This window comes from Ovis aries, chromosome 7 (assembly GCF_016772045.2).
Source record: "Ovis aries strain OAR_USU_Benz2616 breed Rambouillet chromosome 7, ARS-UI_Ramb_v3.0, whole genome shotgun sequence".
Lineage (NCBI taxonomy): Eukaryota > Metazoa > Chordata > Mammalia > Artiodactyla > Bovidae > Ovis > Ovis aries.
The window spans coordinates 65,025,566-65,051,521 of record NC_056060.1 but is presented as its reverse complement, the minus strand read 5'-3'; the positions used below and the strand labels follow the sequence as shown (position 1 = coordinate 65,051,521).

At 38.3% G+C, this 25,956-nt stretch overlaps 2 protein-coding genes across 25 annotated transcripts in view; one reads left to right on the top strand and one right to left on the bottom strand.

The window, feature by feature from the left end:
• The first annotated feature begins 1,204 nt into the window (after positions 1-1,204).
• On the top strand, positions 1,205-19,058 carry CNIH1 (cornichon family AMPA receptor auxiliary protein 1). Its single transcript, XM_004010657.5, has 5 exons — positions 1,205-1,343; positions 6,926-6,994; positions 10,942-11,054; positions 12,298-12,441; positions 14,649-19,058. The coding sequence occupies exons 1-5, from the start codon at positions 1,263-1,265 to the stop codon at positions 14,674-14,676; spliced, it is 435 nt and encodes a 144-aa protein (XP_004010706.1). The 5' UTR covers positions 1,205-1,262; the 3' UTR covers positions 14,677-19,058.
• The window catches only part of CDKN3 (cyclin dependent kinase inhibitor 3), a 32,589-nt gene continuing 11,992 nt past the window's right edge, over positions 5,360-25,956 (bottom strand). For 7 of the 24 annotated variants that reach the window (XM_042252539.2, XM_060418061.1, XM_060418063.1 and 4 more), the window contains one exon: positions 16,584-24,551. In XM_042252539.2, coding sequence (XP_042108473.2) covers positions 24,313-24,551 — 239 coding nt within the window. In that variant the 3' untranslated portion in view covers positions 16,584-24,312. Of the gene's footprint in view, positions 10,216-16,583; positions 24,552-25,956 lie in introns of those variants that run through there. The other 17 variants (XM_042252537.2, XM_004010655.6, XM_060418072.1 and 14 more) reach the window with 8 other exon arrangements.

Here is a 25,956-nt window from a genome sequence, read left to right as displayed (position 1 = left end):
ATTTTAATTAATTAAAATAAGTACAATGTAAAGTTCACTTCTTCAGTTATCCTAGCTACATTGCAACTGCTCAATAACCACTATACTGAACAGCACCGATAAAGAAAACTTCCACTATTTCAGAAAATTCTGTGGGACAGCTCTGGATAGAGTGCTTCTAAACCATTCTCTATACATTTTGCTGGCGTGAGCGATCTTTTAACGGAAAGCTAAACGTGTCGCTCTCTTGTTTAAAAGCTTTCAGTGATTTCCACTCCATCAACAGCAATATTTTAGCAGGCGGGTGAGCCAATTTTGTGGGTCTCAACCAATATTAAAAACAAAACAGCAAAAAAGAATAACAGGACAGGTACTCATGGATATGTAGTCTTGTTTTGTGAAATTTTTGTTATATCTGTATTTGTCTCTATATCCAGATGTCCATCTCTAATTCAACGTGTGTGATGTTATGTTGTGTTGCAGTGAAAAAGTCAAATTGTGTGTGATGAGCTGATTGAAAAACATAGGCTTATGGGATATGAAGTCTGAGCTCCTTAATCCGCATATCCTTGTATGATATGATCTAAACCCTAGGGAACCCCTTTCAGACTCTCAACACTGTCTTAACCACTAATTTAGAACAGCTAAGGTGGTTTCACCTAAGACATTGAGCTTTTTATCTTACTTTCATCTCTGCCTTTGCTTACGTTGAACCCTCTCCTTGGAAGGCTGATTCTATAGTCTGGACAAATATGCCTGGACAACTTCTACCCACCATGTTAGGCTTCGCTTAAGAAACACGTACTCCAGGAATCCTTTCCTGAACGGGCGGGCTGGTTGCTGTGCTCTGACCTTTCATAACGTGCCGCAGGGTTATAATACCGTAATAATTTATTTACATATTCATTTCCGGCATTATCCTAACTTCTTTCCGTGCAAGTATTATGTTACTCATCTTCGTATCTCAAAGGAGAAGCACAGTATTTGGAAGATATTGGGCACTCATTCAGTGAACATTTTTGTTCAAAGAATAAACAAGCGGAGTAAACAAAATAAATCAATCCGCTATGCAAACAATATAAGCGCATGGCGGACTCTGGCCACCGGAGGGCGCACTGCACCGGGACCGGTGCGCAGGCGCGTTGGGAGGGCAGGCGCCGCGGCGGCGGAGGCGGTGGCAAGCGGCTGTGTGGGCTGTGGCCGCGGGAAGTGAATGGTTTTACCCAGAGGGCCCTGCGCGGCCTTTCTCCGCTGGCACCGGCGCTGCTCCCTTTCCCCCGGCCATGGCGTTCACGTTCGCGGCCTTCTGCTATATGCTGGCGCTGCTGCTCACCGCCGCGCTCATCTTTTTCGCCATTTGGCACGTGAGTAGCCGGGGCCGGGGGAAGGAGGGCGAGGTGGCTGCGCAGCCTCTTCTTGCCCCGGGCCCGTCGTCTGGGCGGCCACGGTCTTCGGAGGTCGGCACGCTGGGGATGGGGCCAGGCCGGGGCGGTGCAGGCCGCGCGGCCGGGGGTCTACGCGTCCCTCCGTCCCCGGGTCGGGAGCTGCAGGTCCAGGAGGAGTCGAGACGTCGGGCGGCTGGCTGGCTGCGCCCGCGGTGTCCCGGCGCAGGCCGCGCGCGCCGCTGCTCTTCCCGCGCGGGGTGGGGCGGCCACGGTGCTGATGGGCCCTGAGGGACAGCGCTTAGCTAACCGGCTCCGCCTCCTCGAGGTCTCGCATCACTCCGCAGGATGTCAAGGGCGCAGAGGGGCGTGCTACGTGCTTAGCTGTAATGAATTTTGCCTAATTATTGTTAATATTTAATATAGATTGCCTTTGTTCTCGGGTATTCACAGGAGTGTGGCCCAAATGAGATAATTGTAACCTGCTTTAGATAAATTTCCAACTCTACTTTTCAGCGCAAGTAAAATCACTTTTTCCACCCCGGATTCTTGTTGCCCGGTGAACTTTGATGCACGTTGAATTGATTACTTTGTTGACCTTAAATCCGAATTTTTCCCTGAAATCATACTTTGACCGACAGAGTTTGTTCAGAGACAAGTCTTCTTAGCCACCTCTGTATTCGGAGTAGCTTGACGTAATAGTTTGAATTTGATTTTGAAAATGCTCAGAAAACTTACGTTTCTCTAGGACAATTTCCCCCCGCCTTTTTTTACTCATATCGTGTTGCATCCTTACTAGTCCCTGTAAGGAACAAGTTAAGTTCTCTGTGAAATAGTTCTACAAGAGATTTTTAAGGATTCTTGTTTCTCTGAAATAGTTCTGCAAGATATATATATATATATATATTTAAATTTATTTTTGGCTGCCCTGGGTCTTTGTTGTGGTCGCGGGCTTCTCACTGCAGTGTCTTCTCTTGTTTTGGAGCTTGGGCTCCAGGGCTTACAGGTTTCAGAAGTTGTGGCACGCAGGCTTAGTTGCCCTGCCGGATGTGGGGTCTCTGAACCAGGGATCCAGCTGGTGTCTCCTGCCTTGCAAGGCAGATTATTAACAACTGGTCCACCAGGGAAGCCCTCTTCAAGAGATTTTTTAAGGATTCCTGTTTCTCTAACATAAGATTAGAAGCAGCCTTTTGGAAATCAGCATTCATTTAAAATTTATCTTATGTTTGCCCTGCCCTCCATACCTTTTGGAATATTGGTCTTAATTTGGATGATGGGGCAAGTTCACTCTTATGTAAATCTTAAGTCAGGTTTCATCATGTCCATAGCAAGGATTTGTTATGGAACATAGAGGAGCAGAGTGATTTAAATGGCAGCAGTGTCGTGTGCAAAAAAAAAAAAAAAAATTTAAAATCCATTCCCTTTTGCTAAAGGGTGTGATTATGTTTATAAGTATTTGAAACCCAACTGCTTGTGTAGTGGGGAATGCTTATGTAGGCTATTAAGTAACTGTTCTCTCGAAATGCTTTTCATTAGGAACCCATAACTTGAAGAGCATTTTAGACTCTTCTTCCACTCTTCCTTAATAAGTAAAGATAATTCGGGATGCAAACTAGCTCTGCCTTAGTAAGCCTCTGATGAAACTGAAATGTGTGGTTCCCTGCCATCTGTAGATGAGGATTTAATTATTTCCTGCTTCATGGCACTTGTTTTCTGATGAGCTGATGAGGATTCTTAGAGCTGTGGATGCTTACATTTTGAACTAGATTGTGTTTGGCTTAAAGAAAACCTGGAACTGCACTTTTAAAAAAATGGGCAATTTAAATGAATATGTGTCTGGGTGAAATAGGTATTTTTTTGGGGGGTGTGGTTTTCCCAGATGGTGCTAGTGGTAAAGAACCTGCCGGAGGAGATGTAAGAGACACAGGCTTGATCCCTGAGTTGGGAAGATCCCCTGGAGGAGGGCACGGCAACCCATTGCAGTCTTCTTGCCTGGAGAATCCCAAGGACAGAGGAGCCTGGTGAGCTTTGGTCCATAGGGTCGCAGAGAGTCTGACACGACTGAAGTGACCTAGCACGCAGCTCGCACAGATAGAGTCTTGTTATAGAATTAAAAATTTGTTTGTACTCAGATTAGTGGAGAGCTTATGTCCTTAGGGATTTCTTAGTAGTTCAGAAGATTATGCATCCTTGGGGAACAAATTGAAAATTCTAAATAGAGACATAGTTTTAATTTTTTTCTGTTAACTATGTAACCTTCAGTTTGTTTTCTTAGGTTGTTTAAGTATCTGTGAGAAGACTCACCTGGAAATTTAAAGTATTAAATTAAAAAAATCTCCTTTATGTTAACTGTTCTATGGAGGATTTTTTAATGCTGATGGTTACATCTGTCAGTGTAGTCCTAATTCATGTGCTTGATGCTTTTTGGAGAACAGAGCTGGGGAACACAGGCTTGTTTGAAAGCTAAAAATGCAGAAGTCATTCCCCAAAGATGTGCATCAAATTATTTATTTTTGTTTTTGAACTTTTGTGGAAAATTTTGTGAACAAAAACCACTAGTTTAAGAGTCTCTTCAGAAGAGTTTTGACAACTCTAGCTTACAGCACTCAAACAGAAACCCATTCAGCAACATACTCATTAAAAGATCCTTTGAAATCGCCTGAAGAAAATGTCCAGTGGGAAAAAAGTTTAAGCACAAGTTTCATACTTTGCTATTAAATTGAATCTTGTTAAAGGGAAGTAATTGTATTTGTGATCATGGTCCTTGTCTTAAAACTTATTGTGGTAGTGGTTTAGTCGCTAAGTTGGGTCCAAGTCTTTTCAGCTCCATGGACTGTAGCCCACCAAGCTCCTCTGTCCATGGAATTTTCCCGGCAAGAATTCTGGAATGGGTTGCCATTCCACTGGGAGTATATCACAGCTGATATCAGATAAGTGACTAATAATATCTATAAAACATAAATTAATATCTTTAATTGTACGCTTGTATTTTTAACATGTATGTGTGTTATGGGTCATTGAAAGTGAAAGTCACTCAGTCGTGTCTGACTCTTTGCGACCCTGTGGACTGTACAGTCCATGGAATTCTCCAGGCCAGAATACTGGAGTGGGTAGCCTTTCCCTTTTCCAGGGGATCTTCCCAATCCAGGGATCAGACCCAGGTCTCCCGCATTGCAGGAGATTCTTTACCAGCTGAGCCACAAGGGAAGCCCAAAAATACTGGAGTGGGTAGCCTATCCCTTCTCCAGGGGATCTTCCCGACCCAGGAATTGAACCAGGGTCTCCTGCATTGCAGGTGGATTCTTTGGGCTATCAGGGAAGCTCAAAGGAAAATGCCTTTTGGTGAGTTCTGTACTTTATTTTAAGCATAGGGCTATTTTTTTCCCCTTCCCCCCCACCTTTATTCAGTAAATATTGATTGAACATTTAAGTATGTGCCAGGCACTATTTTAGGCCCTAGAACAGAGCAGTGAACCCAGCAAAACTCTTTGCTTTCATGGAGCTTACATTTTAATGTTTAATTAATTTCCTTCCATTTCTGTTTGCATTAGAATTTTTATTAGGCCAGGTTGGTAAATTTTATAAAATTCCAGAAATTAAACTCATCTTTTTATGAAACTAAGGATTTTAACAGGATTTAAGGATTAAGGTTTAAGGATTTAAACCAGCATTTATTAAAAGGTAGAAATATATGACCTAAGTGAATTTTGAGTAGCACTGTCTCACATATAAAGATGGTAGTGCTAGCCCATCCAAGGAAGGGCGGATTAAATTATTTGTCCCCTGGGTGGTTAGTGGCAGCAATTAAAATAGCTTCCCCATAAACTTGGGGCCTTTGGCTTCTTATTTTGACACTGAATACCACAAAGTGGTGTGTCACCCCAATTTGATTTTTCGTGCACTTTGGCTTTGAAATTCTGTGTTCATTGACCCTAAATGTTAATGCCACATTTCTTTTCAGAGTTTGGACAGAAACATTTTTAGCCCCCATTGACATATTTTTTTTAATTAAACTTTTTATTTTGTATTGGAGTATAGCAACTTAACAGTGTTATGGTCGTATCAGGTGGACAGCAAAGGGACTCAGCCATACATATATGTGTATTCATTCTCCCTCAAACTCCCTTCCCATCCAGGCTGACACACAACGTTGAGCAGAGTTCCCTGAGCTATGCAGTAGGTCTTTGTTGGTTGTCCATTTTAAATACAGCAGTGTGTACCTGTCCATCCCAGACTCCCTATCTTTTCCCCTCCATCCTTTCCCCCTGGCAACCATAAGATCATTCTCTTGAGTCTGTGAGTCTATTTCTTGGACAGAATAATTTGTGGTTCTTGCCATGTTTGTTTTTTTTGTTTGTTTGTTTTTTAATGGTATGATTTTAAAATATGTATTTGTTCATTTATTTATTTATATTAAAGTTGATTTTAGTTGATTTACTCTTACCATGTATTTTAAGAGAGTGAGCTCTCCCCCGCCCCTTACCATGTATATAACTGTTTCACTTAGCACCCCATGAGAAGCTGGCCTTAACCTGGGCTTTACCTTTCTTTAGTCTTCCATTTGGTGACCAAATGAAAGGACCTGCACGTGGTAGGAAGATACTGAGGACATGAAACAAGGTCAGATTGATCACTTTTGCAGTGGCCTTAAACAGGCCTACTCTTTCCTGTGTGGTACTTAAGGTGAATTAGAATAAGATGCTCCTTGAGGCAGAAAGACTGAGAAAGTCCTCCCTTCTGAACAACCCCTGGGTGCAAAGCCCATGCCCGGGTGTTTGGCAGCAGGAGCCTGTGATGGCATTGTGCCCCTACCTGGCCTTTGGTCCTGTGCAGAAGCTGCACTACTGTATGTGGTGATCCTGGCTGTGAAATTTAATAATCTTAGTGTTCCTCTATTCTGAGGCCATTTCTTGAAATTTCCAAATCAAAGCAGGACCTTGAAATACATGTGTTTGGACACAAATGGGAACAAGCTGACGCATGCGAGTCCATTTCTGCTGTCCCACTGAACACTGTGATGGAGGTATACATGCACAGATGATGAAAACCACTTCACCCAAAGGGGTAGGGTACAGAGTTTGGGGGAGGGTATAAACCTGACCTTAAATCCTCTCCTCTAGTATGAGAAATGCCAGCCTGGTAGCATTATAAAGCCCTGTGCTATGCGGAGATTATAGACAGGGCATGCAGTTATTTCTGCCCAAGGAAGTCAGGGAAATCTACTGGGAGGGGTTGACATAGGAAGAGTGTTTTTTAGGATGATCAAAGAGGAGTTTCTGTAAATAATTATGGCTGAGGGAAAGACCATTTCAAGCAGAGAAAATAACAAGTGGAGGCATTGAAAAAATTGAACATTGAAGATATTTATCATTTTAGTGATAATGATGTACGTGTTTTTAGTTCTTTAAATGTGATTCTAGTTATTTAATGAACACATACTGTGTTTACTGTAAACTGGCACAGGCAAAGTTGGTACACTTCCTCGTTAACTTTATTCAATGAGGCAGGTTTGTTGCCACTCTTTGTTAAAGTGAGAGATCCTAACTATTTTATTTTTATTTTAGATTATAGCATTTGATGAGCTGAAGACTGACTACAAGAATCCTATAGACCAGTGTAATACCCTGAATCCTGTAAGTTATAATCTAGGGTATTTCTCTAGATTTTTAAACTGTTTTTGCTTTTAACTTGATACACTTTGAAAATGGCCAGTATTCTCAGTAGCCTGATAAATTTGTACTTTTTTTACGTAGGCAGAATTTTTAAAAATATCCTTTTTCCTGTCCTGCTTGACTATTCTGACTATTATTAATCTGCTGGTGATCTTGTCAGCTGTCATACTAACATTCTTCCAATCTGCTTTTTACATTGTCGGCCAAAGACAGTTGAAAAGGTCAAAAAGATTAAAAGAGTCAAAATTGCATTAAAGGTGTGTACTGCTTTTTAGTTTAATATTTTAATGCTGCATTCATTTCATGGGGAGGGCTAGGCATTTGTATTTGTAAACTGTTGTGTTCAGTGTGCTTGTTCATATGCCTGTTGAGGTTTCTGATTTCATGAAATTTCATATTTTATGCAAATGTTTGCTTGCTGGCCCAGTCAAGTAGGGAAAGCTGTTAAATGCTCATGCATTTTAAAAAATGTTATAGCCATAGGCACTTTGATATTAGATTATTAGGTGCAGTGTTTGAAAGTTGGTTAACCTGAAATGACTTTAATAGGTGAGATGAGTATTCTTTTGTGACTTACTCTGAGATAGTCTGTAGGTGGAGCCTTTAACACTATATCTACTTTTGTCTTTGGTTCTGGAATTTATTTACTCTTTGAGCTGCTGTTTGTTCAGAATCTTTAAGGTGGGTAGCTCTGTTCTTAGGCTCTGAGATTTTGGAGTAATGCTTACCCTGGACTCATGCTGTCAGAACTTTGTGGTTAACAATTTATATACAGATGTCTACATAGTTATTTCTAGTATATCCAATCTAAGTCTCTAAAACAGAACTGTCTTACACTAAGTTCTGAGCTCTTCTGATTTAGTTATAATGTGGCCCTATTGTGCTTGGGGCCATATGTTTATTTTTACCTCATTTAGTTTGCTCATTCAGGAAGATTCTCCTTTAGACTGTAGGTTTGATTTTTGTTGAACTGGTCAGAAACCGAAAGGTTGTTTGTAAGAAAGCAGTGTGTATGTCTTCAATAAATAGACTATTAATTCATCTTTAAAAATTACTTAATGAAGATGAAAACATATATAGACTTGAGCTGTGTAAAACTGAAACACTGGCATGCCAGATGGATTTTATTTGGAAAGGGTCTGTAAAGTTAATTTGCTTCTTTATCATTGTTTCCTAGATAAACAGGCATGATGGAGAACATTCCTAGTTTGTCTTTAAAGAACTGATAACGATAAGACTTGATGTAGGTACAGTTAAAAGTATTAACTGTTTCTCTACTCTTACGAAACAAAATATAAGATAAAGCTGCCTTCTTATTGGAAAGTGGTAATGTTCATTGTAAAACGTCTTAACTTTTTAATTGTTACCAAGAAGTTGAAATGAAATTTCTCCTTTTGATGTTTGGTTATTAATAGTTTACTATTTTCATTGGCTTTTCATTACTTCAAATAACCAAATGATGATGAAGATAATCATAGCTGAAATCAGATGAGGGCTACCCTGGGTGCCAGGCTCTGTGCTAAACATCTTTACCTGAGTTTTTCATTCAGTTTTCATGACAGTCCTAAGAGGTGGGTGTATCATACTCTAAAGGAGAGTAAACTGGGGCTTAACGAGGTTCGAGCACTTTGCTCAGGGTCACACTGCTAACATAGAGTCAGAATTGGAACTCAGCCTGATTTTTAGGTTCAAATTCTTCTGTTTTCCTAATTTAATGTGAATCTAAGATGGACTCACTTCATTTTAACATATAGTTTGTGGTTTCTAGCTTTTTTTAATGGAAAGAAATTCTCACTTTGTGCCTGGGACCTCCAAATGTTGTAGTGGGTCAGAAGGAAGTTTTTACATCACCTAAGTTGTGGTTTGGATAGGGTGCCGATAATTGGCTCAATAGCAGTGCATCTGACAGTTTTCCCTATTGAAAATTTGTTTTGACAATTCTGCCAAAGTATGGGGGAAGACAAATACAATTATTGTTTAGAATGTGAACCTTATCTAGAGAATATTATGATTTGCATGTTTGAGTACTATTATTTCAGCCATATTTGCATGAGGTGTTTTTTATGAATACTAGTTTTTGTGTAAATGTTGGTTCCTAAATGGAATAATTTTGTGGCACTTATGGGGAAATTCCATTATTAAGGACTGAAGAGTGCTGGTCCTTATGAGAGATGTATAGTACAAGTTTCTGGACTGCTTTGAGGAGAAGGGAGGGAGTGTGGCATTTGTTTCATACTAGAACTGGTAGAATTGCAGGTGACCTTTATTATCAGTCTTATTAAAAAAGACTGTTTAAAAGCAGTAGGGAGCATGCTTTTAGTCATTTTCTCCGCATACATCAGTCTGGGAGTGTAGAATGAAAACTTGAATGATGATTTGTATTGTTAGATCAGTTGGTTTTTAGAGAGCTGAAATAGGCTTATTATATTGTAAAGAAAACTCTTGTTATTTAAACTAGTATTATAAACTGAAGCGCTAGTGGAACTCCTAATAAAATGTATATTTTCCTTGGTTTGTCCTGGTTGTAGTCTTTGTGTTTCAAAGATTTCCCTGTAGATATTTTCTTGTTTTCTTACAGATGTGTAACTTTGATCTTAACTAAATGCTGATTTAACAGTTCATATTATTTATATTTATATGTTTATATATATGTGCAGAGTTTAATCTTATTATTATATTGCTTAAATTTGTGGAAAATATCTGGTTAGTGGTACAGATTAATTGGTTTTACTGGAATTTTATTTAAAATAGTATTAATTAAGAACTTTGCTTTACAGCTTTGAATGGGAAGGATAATTTGGGAGTACTAGAAAATGGGCTTGAATAAGTAATATAATTATATTATTTCTATAGCTGTAGTTTTCCCTCAGGAAAGATCTGATGGTACAGTACAGACACATTTGAGAAACTGGCTTTGCAGCTGTGACTTACTGTAGGAAATTCTTTGGCTGAAACTTGGAATGAAAGGTTTTAGTATTTATATTTAACAGTCATTAGATTGAAATCTCTAGGATGAGAAAGATAATTTAAAGCATGAACTCTTGGTCGTTTATGAAAAGCATTTTCCTTGGACTAGTTTTTCTTCACTTAATACTGCTTGCTATCAAAAGATGTATTTTGTCTTCGAGTTCAGAGCTGCTACCAGTCTGCTGTGTTTGTAGCACTTCACTGGAGAAAGCAGGCTGTAAGAAACAGAAAAGCTGTGTAGGAACGGGAGCTCAGGAACGGGGAGAATTCCAGTGGCATGGTTTAGACCCCAGTCTTTTCCCTCCTACGTTGCAGAAAGCACATCGTTTGCATCTGTGCATTTTAGTGTTCTTCCACTCCGACTGTGCTGAGATGATTGGCTGTTGGCTTTCCATTGAAAAATTACTTTTGTGGTAATGTGCGTTTTGCTAACTATTGTATTTGTAGCACCCTGGTTTCTGTTAAAGGCTTAAAAACACTAATGTGTGAACTTATAAAGGGAGCTTTGCTCTTGTGAATTTTTTTATATCATGTTGCATGTGATCAGATACCTCATTTTTATATTTTTATCATTTTTAAATAGTGGAAAGAAAAAATATTCTAAGTTATTCTAAGTGATTAGCACATAGCTGTGTTTGAACAATCTGGGTGGTAACTTTGTATACTTTAACCTATTGTAAGAATTTGGGTTTTAAATTTTTTGAGTCACATATTATTGTTTTAGTGCAAGCTATAACCTCTGGTCAGTTTGCATATAATCCTGCTTTTGGTCAGAAGTTAAATATGAAAATAAAACTCAATAGCATTTTTCATTTCTGATTCTAAGAAAACAAGTGATTTTTCACTATGGAAACTTAGTTGCCACCTGCTCTCCACATTAGCAGTTGACTTAATGCCAAGGTGCTCTGATAGCCTCTAACTGGCTTGTGTTTTTCTTCCAGCTCGTCCTTCCGGAGTACCTCATCCATGCTTTCTTCTGTGTCATGTTTCTCTGTGCAGCAGAGTGGCTCACACTGGGTCTCAATATGCCCCTCTTGGCATATCATATTTGGAGGTAATATTGAGATACACTTCTAATACTTTTCCTAATCAAATTTTAATTATACTATGGTTGATACGATTATCTTAACATACTAGTCACCTAAATGAAAGTGGTGGTGGTTTAGGCGCTAAGTCATGTCTGACTCTTGCGACCCCATGGACCGTAGCCCACCAGGCTGCTCTGTCCATGGGATTCTTCAGGCAAGAATATTGGAGTGGGTTGCCATTTCCTTCTTCAGGGGATCTTTCTGACCCAGGGATTAAACCTGGGTCTTCCGTACTGCAGGCAGTTTCTTTACTGACTGAGCTACCAGGGAAGCCCCCTAAATGAAACTAGTTGGCATTTATTTTTTAAACCACATGGATGAACAAATACTGCTTTAATGCCTCTTATGGAGCTTATGTTACTATTTGTTAAAGGGTTTTTAAAAATTAAGCTATATCTTAGATACAATAATGTGTATACAATCTGAAGTGTACAGCTCAGTGGATTTTTATGTCTGTGTACACTTGTGAAACCACCACCCAGATCAAGATATATATTAATTCCAGCCCCCAGAAGAGTCCCTTGTGTCCCATTCCAGTTACCCTCTAACTTCCTCAGGAGAACCAGTGATCTTTTGTCACTTAGATTAGTTTTGTCCTTTTCTGAACGTCATGTAAATCAGATTGTACAGTGTGTGTCTTTATTTCTTTCTCCTTGTTTACTTTAGGACTCTAAATTTGGTTATTTATAAAAGATTCATATTTCATAACTTCTACATGTTTTGTTTCAGATAGGCAAAGTCTCATTGCCCTTGACTTTAGGAAGTACATGTGGAAGAAATACTTAGAAGTAAAGTGATTTCACATCTGTGATGGGCTCTGATACAGCTCAGTGTATTTAGAGAAAGAAAAGAGGACAAAGCCAAATGTGAGCATTTGGAACATCTTGGTGAAGGCTTCTTTATGTTAAAATAGAAAGTTGAGAGGAAAAAAATTGTATTTCCTTTTTACAGTTATTTGTAATTCTCTTGGATTTCTGAAAGTGTAGAGGAGACCATATATACCATGTTTTAACTGCTCTGTTTTCCCCTTTAGGGGCTCTAGTTTTAAAATTAAGATGATAAAAGGAAAGAACTCCACCTAGAACTAAAAGTATGCTTCTCTATGTGGGCCACCTCTCATTGTAACCGGTATTATTTGAGAAGAATGTTGCTGTCCATCTTGAAGGTTAGCTTCCATTCTGAGTGGCTAATCACTTGTGCTTATTACAGGTATATGAGTAGACCAGTGATGAGTGGACCAGGACTCTATGATCCTACAACCATCATGAATGCAGATATTCTAGCATATTGTCAGAAAGAAGGATGGTGCAAATTAGCTTTTTATCTTCTAGCATTTTTTTACTACCTATATGGGTAAGTTTAAAAAATGAAAATACCATTTTACTTTGCTGCCTGAAACATTTGTAGGCATTAGGTCTGAACACCTTAAAACCCACTTGAAGAATAACTCATGTCCTGAATGGTGGTACTGGTAATGGCACAGCGCACACTGACAAATTCACGCACATTGAATAAACTGGTACTTGTCAAGGCAGCCAGCTGATGTGCAGTCAGAGGCAGAAAACTGGGGCAGGTCCTCATTTTTCATGGCAGAGCAAGAGCATGTGGCTGTGTGCATTTGCAAAAAAGTTTTTGCTTGCCTCAGGGTCTGTCTCAAGATTATGTTTAATTTTTTTTTTAATCATTCTTGTTAAACTATATGTTCTACTCTTTATATTCTGGTTTGCATGCTCTGTATGGCATGAAGGAAAGAAAAGTTCTATCATACAGGATGGTGCAGTTACTGATTTTCATCTTTATATACTTAAATGGACTCATATCATTCCTCTCAATCAGGGTTTCTTGACCTTGGCACTGTTGATATTCTGGGCAAGACAGAATTTGTTGTGAGAAGCTGTCCTGTGCATTGTACAATGTTCAGCAGCATTCCTGGCCTCTATCCACTAGATGCCAGTAGCATCCCCCTGCCCCAGTGATAATAATCAGAAATGTCTCTAGACACTACCAGATGCTCTCTGTGGGGCAAAATCACCCTGGTTGAGAGCCACCATTCTAGCTGTACTGTAGGTGGAGGAAAACAGCTGCTTATTAAAACTAGAATAAAACTAGGGCTAGAATACAGTTATAATTTTTCTTTATATAAATACATCTCTCTCATTTTTTATTAATATATATTCAACTTGGAGAGAAATTTCCACCCGATTTTCAAAATATGAAGAAGATTATATTAGATGAAATTATTGCAGTAATTAAGGTTCTCATCCCTCTCCTTTTTGTTACTTGAAAACTTTCTTAGTGTTAAATGGTAGGCATGTAGTCATATTTCTTGTTCATATTATTTTCCATTATGGAAGAGGGACTTAAATTTATGGAAAATGCATTTTTATGCCTTTAGAGGTATATTTGTGAAAAATCAGTGTCTGCAGATGTTCATACATGAAACAGTGAAAAAGTTCTGAAAAGTGAAGTTCCATATGTCCTTTTAATTTCTGTTAATTTTCATATTTTAGTTTCTATAATAAGTGTCTGAAACAATGCTGGCATTTAGTAGACACTTAAAACATACTTGTTGAAGGAAGGCTAATGAATGAATAAATGATAGAGTTGTGGGAAAATGTTCACCAGGAGATGGTAGCATTATGTGGTTCGTTTTATTTAAACAATTTTTTTTTGGCTGCGCTAGGTTGTCGTTGCTTTGTGAGGGCTTTCTCCAGTTCCGGCAAGCAGGGCCTACCCTGTTGTGGCATGCAGGCTTCAGCAGTTGTGGCTCGTGGGCTCTAGAGCGTGGGTTCAGCAGTTGTGGCATATGGGCTTAGTTACTCCGTGGCATGTGGAATCTTTCCAGACTAGAGATCAAAGCCTTGTCCTCTGCACTGGCAGGCGGATTCCTATCCACTGCGCCACCAGGGAAGTCCCATTCATTTGTTTTAAATTGTCTGTCAAGCTTGCTCACCTCCTTGCTTTGTATTTCCGCTTAGACACCATGCCCTTGAACCATGCCTCTCACCTCGCCCTGCATGTAGGATCAAATGGTTATTGCTTTTTGTTTTGCTTGTTGGTCTCCTTTTCTTTTCTTAAACTTGCTGCTGTTGCCTAGAGTCTTTCTCTAATGGGAAAGTTCCTTGATTATTCCTGTCTGTAAAATGGTGATAATAATGGTACGTACCCTACCTCCTAGGACCTAGCAGAAGGCCTGGCATGAAGTGAGCCCTTGGAGATGCTCACTTCTATTCTTAGATACAGCTCTGGAGCAGTGTGCTGTTTTGGATTGCTTCTCTAAGCTCTGATCCCCCATTAAGCTTTCAGCTGTGCTGTTCTACTTGCTAAAATTGGAAAGGAAATAGGGGACAACTCAGCCCATGTACTGAGCTAGTTGTACCTTAGGCAAAAGTCCATAAACGCAGATTAAAATCGTATCGTGAGCTTGTCATTGGTCTTACCATTTTCTGTGATGTTGTGATACCACAAACTACTATATAAAGCAGACTCAACTTTTTGGTGCTGTTAGTTTTTATAGTTAGACATGTTTGAATTAACAATAGCCTTTTTCTTCTTTTCAGCATGATCTATGTTTTGGTGAGCTCTTAGAACAACGCTTAGAAGAATTGGTCCAGTTAAGTGCATGCAAAAAGCCACCAACGAAGGGATTCTATCCAGCAAGATCCTGTTTCCAAGAGTAGCCTATGGAATCTGATCAGTTACTTTAAAAATGACTCCTTATTTTTTAAATGTTTCCACATTTTTTGCTTGTGGAAAGACTGTTTTCATATGTTATACTCGGATAAAGAATTTAAATGGAATTACGTATAAATTAATATAAAATGATACCTCTGGTGTTGACAGGTTTGAACTTGCACTCCTTAAGGAACAGCCATAATCCCTTGAATGATTGCATTAATTATTGACTGTCCTTAGTCCATTGGAAGCTTTCGTTTATAGGAACTTGTAGGGCTCATTTTGGTTTTATTGAAATGCCATTTAATTATAAATTAGCTGTAGATATGAGGTGCTTCTGATGAACTGAAAATATGTATCTGACCTGTGGGAAACTACATGGTTTTCCTTATCTATCATGTAGGTGATTATATATGGATGCATTAAAAAAATAAGAGTGGGATTTTTTTCCCCTTGGACTTGAAATACTATCCCTGTATATTGCATGAATGAGAGATTTCCCCATATTTCCACCAGAGTAATATACTTGCTTTAATTCTTAAGCATAAGTGAACATGATATAAAAATACACGCTAACTTACTTGTGAAGAATGCATTTAAAGCTATTTTAAATGTGTTTTAATTTGTGAGACTTTACTTATTAAGAAATTGGTTACTAAATGTTCTAATCTGGTGGTAAAGGTATTCTTAAGAATTTGCAAGTACTTTAGATTTTCAAAACCGAATGAGAGAGAACATTGTATAACCATCCTGCTGTTCCTTTAGTGCAATACAATAAAACTCTGAAATTAAGACTTATTTTCAGTGCATTGTTTTAAAGATTATAAATAGCTATTTCTTAAACTTGCTTATTCCAAATAAAGACATATCACTGTCAATTTTTTAAGAAGATAGAGTATTACTTTTTTGTTTTTTAATACCATGCTTGGATCTAAAAAGGACAATTTTTAAATGGTTAAGTACATTACTGTCTGTTGTCACTTGACAAGATTCATAAACACTGATGGCATAGCATCATCATTTTTCTAATTAAAATTATTGTGAAACTTAAAAGGTTTAAAGTATTTTTTTCCTTTTTGAAACAGCAGGTTTTTAAGGCGAAATGAATTATACATTTGTGTTTGTTTTTTTTTCGCTGCTGCTTGAAAGGCAGGTGATTTATGGCTTGCATGTTTTCATAAGCATTCTTGTGGTTTATTTGAGAGGACTAAGTTAAGGCAATTGAAAATAGTGTAAGTGGTTCAAAGTTTCTTAAAGGATCAGGAAGAAAATCATATGTAGAAATTCCACATAATGACCAAGGGGATTTATAGATGTGTTTGTGCAAGTCTTATTCTAAGTAGCCCTTGAATTAGATGCTGTTTTATGCTCTACTAGTAAAGAAATGCTTCCCCACCTTCGGGAGAAGGTTACTATTTTGAGATTGGGTAATAGGAGTAAATACATTGAAGAAGAGGATATAGAACCAGAGATTGAGGAGAGTCAAACCATTTCATAATGAGAGCCGCTTAAAGACCTTGTAGTCTGGAGCACACCTCAAGGGATCTGACTGTTCATTAGTTCATGCAGTAAATTGTTTATTGAGCCCTAGTTAGGCACTGTAGACTCGCGATCTGAGTATAAGCAACCATTCAGCTTCTAATCCACCCAATTGTACTAGCATGCACTCATTTTTCTTTCTTGTTCACAAGAACGTTTTATCATGAGAGACTTGGCCAAGTCTTGTGTATTTCAGATAAGTTTTCTGGGGTAGTTACTTTTGTATTCCCGTTAAAGTATTTTCATGAGCCCTTCCTGTCTGTTAGCAAACACCACATTCCTTTATGAATTTTAACAAACATCCTTTTAATAATTATTTCACAGTATTCTCCAGGATTAGTGCCAGGTTTATTGGTTGCGATTTGTGGAAGCCACCTTCACATGTTTCAAAAGTTAGATATGTAGTCCTTAGCTGATACTTCAAGGATGATTGACAGTGGTAGGTTGTTAGGTCCTAGGCATATAGATAATTAGAATATTGGGTACCTGGATGCTCTCATAATATCTGCTCTTTATCTTCACCAGTGTTTTAAGAAATTAAGTCACTTACCAAGAAAAAGCAGAAACTATTTGCATTTGACAGTATGCCAGTGGTTCTTTTCTTTGCTCTAAATTTAATTTGTTTCCCTGTTAATCTGGTTTGGGTGGTCCTAGCCATATTTCTATTATTCCTGCACGTCCAGCTGAAACATAGTCTGGGTTCATAATCCTTTCTAGCTTTAGTCAAGATTGTACCCTGTGCAGCCACAGCTGTTTATTTAGGAATTCTTTTTTCCCTTGTTACAGTTACTTTTGCTGTTGTGTTTTAAGAGCTTTCTAACTCTCTGAAGTCATTCCTGTAACTTACTGTGGTTTTTATCTATATCAGCAACTTGCTATTGGTAATACAGATTCCCCTGCATTAAAAATATTATTTAACAAATGTAGTCTATTTAGCAGTTATTCTATTGAGTAATAATACTGTATCATGGCAATATGTCCTATTAGTGCTAAGGAGGTATAGGGGTAGATTCTCGAATGCCTGAATCTGAATTTTATTAATATTATTTGATAATTTTCACAATATTTAACTGATACTCCCCACTCCCCATCCCAGGGTAGAGGAGAGTTGGGTAACAGGCTGCACATAAACTACTAATTTGTTTGAATTACTTTTCATGGGAAGAGGGTAGTGACAGGAAATGACCAGATAATCCACTTTTGATGTGTATCAGATAGTACTAAAGCATTTGAGAAGCCTCATACCATGAATGGTCAGACCTATAGTCAAGTTCAGATACCCAGGTAATAGTCTCACACAGAGCAACAGAATGCATGACAGTTTGCAGTATGTGTCTTTTAAAGCCTCTTCAGTATTTTTGGCTCGAGGACCACTTATGCTAATAGTGTTCATCGAGCTCTCTGCAGATAACATGTTTTGAAAATATGTAAGATAATTGCATAGAAAGGAAATAGAGATGTAGATACAGTTTGAAACTAGCAAATTATTCTCGTTGCTACAACACTTCTCTTTTCCTCCAATATATACTTAGAGACAGCATTCATGGAATATTACTGTCATAGTACAAAGAATGACTTTTGTGGATTTTTTCTTATACTCTGCAGGAGGGCCAGCTTTCATTTTGGGTGTGGCTGTGTCACACAACACTGTGATAATATCAAGTCCATTAAAATGATTTATATATCTAAAAGTACATATCTAATTTACTTAAAGCTCAGTTGGTAAAGAACCTGCCTGAATTCAGGAGACCCGGGTTTGATCCCAGGCTCAGGAAGATCCCCTGGAGAAGGAAATGGCAACCCACTCCAATATTCTTGTCTGGAGAATTCCAAGGACAGAGGACCCTGGTGGGCTACAGTCCATGGGATCACAAAGAGTCGGACACGACTGTGCAACTAACTTTCGCCACTCACAAATGTGCATTTGTTGATAATCACTTGTATAATTGTAAATCAGAAGCCAAAATATTTGAAACAACACTTCTCAAAGGGGACAGATAGAAATACTGATACCTTGTCTAGCGTTGTTCATGAAACTTCGTAGTCATTGTTTTAGGAAACTATTGATAATGTTAATCTCATAATTTAAACTCTTTTGCTCAAACCAGGCATTGATCTGTGGTCAGACCAGTAGCTAATTAGTCTCTGGCACTAGTATTACAGGTCAGCAGATAATTCTGAACTAATACTGCAGGGCGATGCCAAGAGAGAAAATGGGGTTCTCTTTCAGGATATGTTGAATAGCTTTCTTGGAACAATTTTGCTTTGATTAAAATTAATGGTTTTAAAGCTAAATGTCTTAAAAAGGGTAAACAACTCTGCTGCTTGGTTTTGGAAAACAGTATTAACCATTAAGGTGATCTATGGGATTGGAGTGAAGGTTTTACCCTACATTAGTTTTATTAATGTATATTGTGGAAGATGTAGAGAACATCTTGACATAGAAAAGAATGAATAAGTTAACTTATCGTACAGTGCTTTTCCTAAACATTTACATTTCTTTGTTTACAATCTTCTTGTACTATGGAGAAGAAAAATTTCTTAAATAATAAATTGATGACTAGATATATCTTAAAACTACTAAGGGAAACACAGAATGTAGTTAGCTATCTCTGTTCATGGTTTGTTAAAATCTAAGTTAACCTTAATGGTGCTGTACACCATCCAAAGACAATGTCCTTATGTTGTCCTGCCTTCTTTGAGCTTGCTTGCTTTATTTTGCTTTTGTATATTTAATAAAAACTGTCTGAAATGTTTCCTTGTGTAGTTTGTGGATAACGGTTGAATTTTGTGTGTTGATTCTATTTCAGCAACTAATTGGCTTGTGTATGACCAGGATTTCAGCAGGTCTCTCTGCCTCCCTTCCCTCATTGTTTTCAGGGCTGTCCTGTAGATTAACCAGAGAAAATTCTTTTTCAAGAATGTTGGAATTACATGTTATTAAACTTTATTGGATAATTATATTTGAATAGTGACATCCCATGTTTGTTATGGAATAATTGATGTTTTTCCTTATACTTTAATAGTCAAGCATTTTTTGTGGAAGGCTTAACTAGCACTTGGCAGTGGAAATTGAGATGCATGTACTTTGAAAATTCAACTGATTAAAGGATTTGATTAGTCCATGCTAATATCTTTTCTGCTATTTTTAAATATTCATGAGTAAGCTATATATTGAGAGAAAGCTGATAATAAGATTTGGTAATGTCAATTTCAGTGACTGTTTAAAGCTTAATGGAGTGATTTTAAATTGTACTTGGTTATAACAACAAAATCATGAGAAAGCTCAATCTATTACTGCAGCCTGTACTTAAATAACTTCCTTGTTACAACTTTTGGCATTTATTATCTTCGGTTGGAAATCCTTAAGGATATGTGATTCTCCCATCTTCCTTAAGAGTCTTAGAACAAAAACCTTAAGTTCTAAAGTATTAAAACATTGATTTTTATATTATGGTACATTCTGAATCTCTGGTCTGAAGTTCCCAAACAGTGCTAGTAAATGTTTTAAAGTATTCTTTAATGAGATTAGTAGCTCATCAGGGCAAGAAGGGCGAGAGACAGTAAGACTTGGTAATTATATGACTATTTACAAATCAAGAGTTGATGTGGTGAAGTCTGCTTTGCTTGTGTGGAAGTGCCTCCTCTGTTGGTCACCTTCGTGACTGCCAGTAGCCAAGGGAGCCGTGGGATTCCAGTGCTGCTGTCTCTTAAAACAGGTAACTTTGGCTCACGGTATGATCCTTGCCTGCAAATGCTTGCTTTCAGTAGCTCAGTGTGAAATTTAAAGACAAAGACACAGGTAACAGAGAGTAAAGTGAAGGAGTGAGAAAACTGGAGACTTAAGCTTTAGGTAAGTGCTTTATAAAATAAATGTGAAAGAGATTAAATTCATTCCATAGTAGTTCCTAGGGTTAAAAAAACAATGCTGTAAAAAATAGCAGCTGTCTGAACCAATGAATTCCTCATCTTGGAAAATTCCAGCAACTGCTGGATAAACACTTGGGGATGATCTGGCATTGGGAGGGAGGTGACAGATTCACAATTCTATTTATCTGTGAGGCAGAGAAAACAATGGGGGAAATTTTCAGAGGAATAGAGGGTAAGAGTCATTTAAATAATTTTAGCCTGGGTGCTTGTAGCAATTTTCATATGTGTTACTATGTCATATGCCACCCAGCAATTACCAATGATAATATGAGGTAAGAATGTGGTAAAAAAATAAAAATATATTTTCCCATATGCTGTTTTTCAGCATTACCTCTAGGTAAAATACAGCAGAACAGCTGGTGTATTTTTAAAAGGAAAATTGTATTAACAGTTTTTCTATCTCCTATAAGATATGAAAGAGACACAATGAAATTTGTCAGTAAAAGCTTTAGGAATATCTGCACATGTACATTGACATTCGTTACATTCAGTTTGATAACACTAGTAGTTTCAATACAAATGCTATTAGAGAACTCAAATTTCAGACATGGTCATGTATATATGCTATTTGAAATTCTTTTATCTAGATACAGATCTTGATAGTGAATTTCTTGATGAAAGGTGTGCAGCTAGCTTGTCCCGGAACTCATGAAGATAATTATATTGCTGAAAAAAGTAAAGATACACTGAAATACATTGTAGAAAGCTAATTGCCAGAGTAGTCATGATACTAGTTGGAATCAGGAATCAAAATAATGGTAAAAATGATTCTACATCCTTTCGGGTAAGGAGGTATTTACATCTTGGGGAAGTTTTATCTTTCAGTGAAGCTACGTACAGGGCTTCCCTCATGGCTCAGTGGTAAAGAATCCACTTACAATGCAGAAGACCCGAGGTCGATCTCTAGGTCAGGAAGATCCCCTGGAGGAGGGCATGGCAACCCACTCGTTTTCTTGCCTTGGAAATCCCATGGCCAGAGCAGCCTGGAGGGCTACAGTCCATGGGGTTGCAAAGAGTTGGGCATGACTTAGTGACTAAACAACAACAAAAGCTATATATAGTGTGAAAAACTTGCTTTAAAAATCTCTAAAAATTAGCAGGTATCATGAAATACAGATGAGCATTTTACGTCTGTAAAATCGTTTCTTTACTGGCAGGAGCAAATAAGATTAAAAATAACACATGAAGTGAAAGTGAAAGTTGATCAGTTGTGTCCGACTCTTTGCGACCCCATGGAATTCTTTAGACCAGAATACTGGAGTGGGTAGCTGTGCCCTTCTCCAGGGGATCTTCCCAACCCAGGGATCGAAACCAGGTCTGGTATTCTATTTCTAATGCATTTTCTCCTGGGGAGTAAGTCCACAGGGAAGGGCACTGTCTGTAGCAATTAACAGTATATTCAAGAAAAATCTATTTCTTGATTTACAGAAGCCTTAGTTGTCTGCTTTTTGTGATGATAAAATCATTTTGGAACAATTTTCATAATAGAAAATACTGAAATAAAAGTACTAATCTTAACAGATAAGCAAAATAGATTCTTTAATTAATTCATTTGGAGTTTTTAACAGCTGCCCAGAGGATATTCTTACCCTGCCCAAAATCTCATTTTGTACTACTATTGAGAAGTTGGGCTTGCATACTGCTAACTTAACTTACATCAGCTTAGAGATGGAAAAACCATGTTTGCCCCAGAATGCTGAGGTGATAAATAGCCCATATCAATGTGGGCTTAAGATTAAAGATGCAAAACATTCATATACACACACATATACATATATTTGTCCATGTAATTTGTTCTTGTCAAAGAGACACTTGGGAACATCTTAAATTTGAGGCATCATTTGATTTTAACAGGTGACAAGAGGGAGCTTCTGTTTTCAGAACCTGCTCCTCTGACTTAGTCCTAAAGCTGAGACCAGGCAACTGGGAAAGGAAGGCAAGTTAGCATGTTGTTCTGTTGCTAAGTCGTGTCCAACTCTTTGCAACCCCATGAACTGCTGCATGCCATGCTTCTCTGTCCATAACTATCTCCCTGAGTTTCCTCAAACTCATGTCCATTGAATCAGTGATGCCATTCAACTATCTCATCCTCTGTGACCCCCTTCTCTTGCCCTCAATTTTTCCCAGCATCAGTCTTTTCCAGTGAGCCGGCTCTTCTCATCAGGTGGCTGAAGGTTGGCTTCAGCATCACCCCTTCCAATGAATATTCAGGGTTGATTTCCTTTAGGATTGACTGGTCCAAGGGACTCTGAAGAGTCTTCTCCAGCACCACAGTTTGAAAGTGTTAATTCTTTGGCACTCAGCCTTCTTTATGGTCCAACTCTCACATCCATTCCTGACTGTTGGAAAAACCATAGCTTTGACTATACAGACCTTTGTTGGCAAAGTGATGTCTCTGCTTTTTAAAACCCTGTCACTGCTAAGTTTTCCAAAGTTTCTGTGTCTAGGTTTGACATAGCTATTCTTCCAAAGAGCAAGCATCTTTTAATTTCGTGACTGCAGTCACCATCTGCGTTGATTTTGGAGCCCAAGAAAATGAAATCTGACACTGTTTCCACATTTTCCCCATCTATTTGCCAAGAAGCGATAGGCTCTCTTACACCTTCATCAAAAGACTTTAGTTTCTCTTCACTTTCTGCCATTAAAGTGGTATAACCTGAATATCTGAGGTTGCTGATATTTCTCCTGGCAATCTTGATTCCAGTTTGTGATTCATCTAGCCCAGCATTTTGCATGATGTACTCTGCATATAAGTTAAATAAGCAGGGTGACGATATACAGCCTTGATGTATTCTTTTCCCAATTTGGAAACAGTCTGTTGTTCCATGTCCAGTTCTAACTTGCTTCTTTTCAGCATACAGGTTCTCAGGAGGAAGGTAAGGTGGCCTGGTATTCCCATCTCTAAGAATTTTCCATAGCTTGTTGTGATCCACAGACAAAGGCTTTAGCATTGTCAGTGAAGCAGATGGTGTTTTTTTTAAATTCCCTTGCTTTTTCTATGATCCAGTGTATGTTGGAGATTTGATCTCTGGTTCCTCTGCCATTTCTAAATCCAGCTTGTACATCTGGAGGTTCTGGGTTCACATACTGCTGAAGCCTAGCTTGAAGGGTTTTAAGTAAAAGCTTGCTGGCATGTAAGATGAGTGCAATTGTATGGTAATGTGAACATTGTTTGGCATTGCTTTTCTTTGGGATTGAAATGAAAACTGACCTTTCCAGTCCTGTGGCCACTGCTGAGTTTTAAAAATTTGCTGGCATAATAAGTGCAGCAGTTTATAACAGCATCATCTTTTAAAGCTCAGCTGGGATTCCATTACCTCCACTAGTTTTGTCTGTAGTAATGCTTCCTAAGATCCATTTGACTTCACACTGCAGGATGTCTGGTTCTAGGTGAGCACACCATTGTGGTTATCTGGGTCATTACTATCTTTTTTGTATAGTTCTGTGTATTCTTGCCACCTGTTCTTAATATCTTCTGCTTCTGTTAGGTCCATACCGTTTCTGTCCTTTATTGTGCCCATCTCTGAATGAAATGTTCCCTTGGTAACTCCAATTAAAGAGATCTCTAGTCTTCCCATTCTATTGTTTTCCGCTATTTCTTTTCATTGGTTACTTAAGAAGGCTTTCTTATCTCTCCTTGCTATTTTCTGGAACTCTGCATTCAGTTGGGTGTATTGTTCTGTTGGCATTACAGATCTACAAATCAGTAATATCCTTGGGGCACTGCTACTCAGTGTTTTTGGTTTTAAAGAGAAAGTAATGGAAAGATGTCACTTTGGTTAGTCACAGCAAAGGATAACTAGAATGACTTTACATTTTTTTTTCTATTAGTCATTCATCTGTGTTTGCTAAATGTTTAATGATACCATAAGAGGATTTTCATGAGCTACTTTAAGGTCAAAAGTCTACCCAGGAAACTACCAATTTTATAGTAAAAATTGCCTCATTTTTCCAGGTGACAGAATTCATTCCCAGAACTGAATGGGCAAAAACTGAAAAGGAATTCTGGAAGAATAAACTGGAAAGTTGATAATTTTTCATTATTTTGTTTGGAAAAGCTGAACTTATTTAAATGTAAATTTAAAAAGTCAAAATAAAAACAGGTGATACATGGATAATAGGATGCTTCGGATTTTCACGGCCCCTTTGAGGACGTGTTGCACTGTGACAGTTCGTCCCTAACCACAGCCTCATGAGAACAGTCACCCTTCTTACTTTTATGGTCTGTATTGCTCCAGATCCTCTCAGGTCCCTCAGGCTGTCGATGGCTTGCTGCGGTGATACTGTGTCAGACAGGTATAGGAGGAGACAAGCAGCTACTAATAGAACATGAGAGAAAAAGCATATATTATGTATATTATAAACTGATGATGGGGTACAACAATTCATATTTAGTTCAGACTTCTGTTTTGCAGAAGACTGAGTTTGCTATAATTGTTTGATATGAATTAAAAAACTAAGACTTTAGTGTGTGTTTTTGACAGTTAAATTATGATTTTAAATGACTGCAGTTGAATTAAAATTTAACACTGGCTTCATTCTTTTTTATTAAAACTGCTTTATTGAGTGATTAAAATTCATATCCCACCATTCATCGAAAGTATATAGTTTAGTGGATTTTAGTGCAGCCCTTGCCACAGTTTCAGAATATTTTCATTACCTCAGGAAGAAACCCTGTACCCTTTTGTTATCATCCCCCTATCACTCATCATCCTGTTACCCCTCCCCTAAGCAACATTTAATCTACTTTCTGTTTTTATGGATTTGCCCGTTCTAGACATTTCAAATAAATGGAATCATATGTTGTCTTTTGTGATTGACTTCTTTCACTTAGCATTATGTGTTCAAGATATTTACATATGGTGGCATGTACTTCATTCCTTTTTTATGCTGCTGCTGCTGCTGCTAAGTCACTTCAGTCGTGTCCGACTCTGTGCGACCCCATAGACGGCAGCCCACCAGGCTCCGCCGTCCCTGAGATTCTCCAGGCAAGAACACTGGAGTGGGTTGTCATTTCCTTCTCCAGTGCATGAAAGTGAAAAGTGAAAGTGAAGTCGCTCAGTCGTGTCTGACTCTTTGCAACCCCATGGACTGCAGCCTACCAGGCTCCTCTGTCCATGGGATTTTCCAGGCAAGAGTACTGGAGTGGGGTGCCATCGCCTTCTCCGGCCAATAGGTTTATGAATACCTAAACTGATAATTTACTCATTATAATGGGAAATAGGATTATCATCGTATGAGGGCAAAACAAAAATATGGTCAAATTCTAGAAACATGATTTCACATAATGAGGGGGACAAGTTAGAAAATAATGACCACCGGCTAACAGGAAGGGTCAGAATCACTCATTTTGTCATATTCTACATAAAAAATTAGCATCTTCTGCTTTCCCTCTTCAGGAAGTACCACACTGAAGGGTTTGAGTGAGTGAGTGAAGGAGAAGGAAATGGCAACCCACTCCAGTATTCTTGCCTGGAGAATCCCATGGACAGAGAATCCTTTTTTATAGCTGAATAATATTCCACTGTACGGCTATACATTTTGTTTATCCATTTGTCAGTTGATGTGGACATTTAGGCTTTTCCATTTTTTGGCTGTCATAAATAATATGACTATAAATGTTTGTAAGTTTTGTGTGAACATGTTTTCATTTCTTTTGGCTATATATATAGGAGTGAAATTGCTGGGTCGGACAGTAACTCAATGGGTAAGGAGGAGGAGGGA

Bases quoted from the DNA above. Each gene is read 5' to 3' on its own strand.
- CNIH1 (XM_004010657.5), top strand. From the start codon at position 1,263: ATGGCGTTCACGTTCGCGGCCTTCTGCTATATGCTGGCGCTGCTGCTC. The intron at 6,995-10,941 runs GTAAGTTATAAT...TTTTTCTTCCAG, and splicing joins AGTGTAATACCCTGAATCCT to CTCGTCCTTCCGGAGTACCT. The intron at 11,055-12,297 runs GTAATATTGAGA...TGCTTATTACAG, and splicing joins TTGGCATATCATATTTGGAG to GTATATGAGTAGACCAGTGA.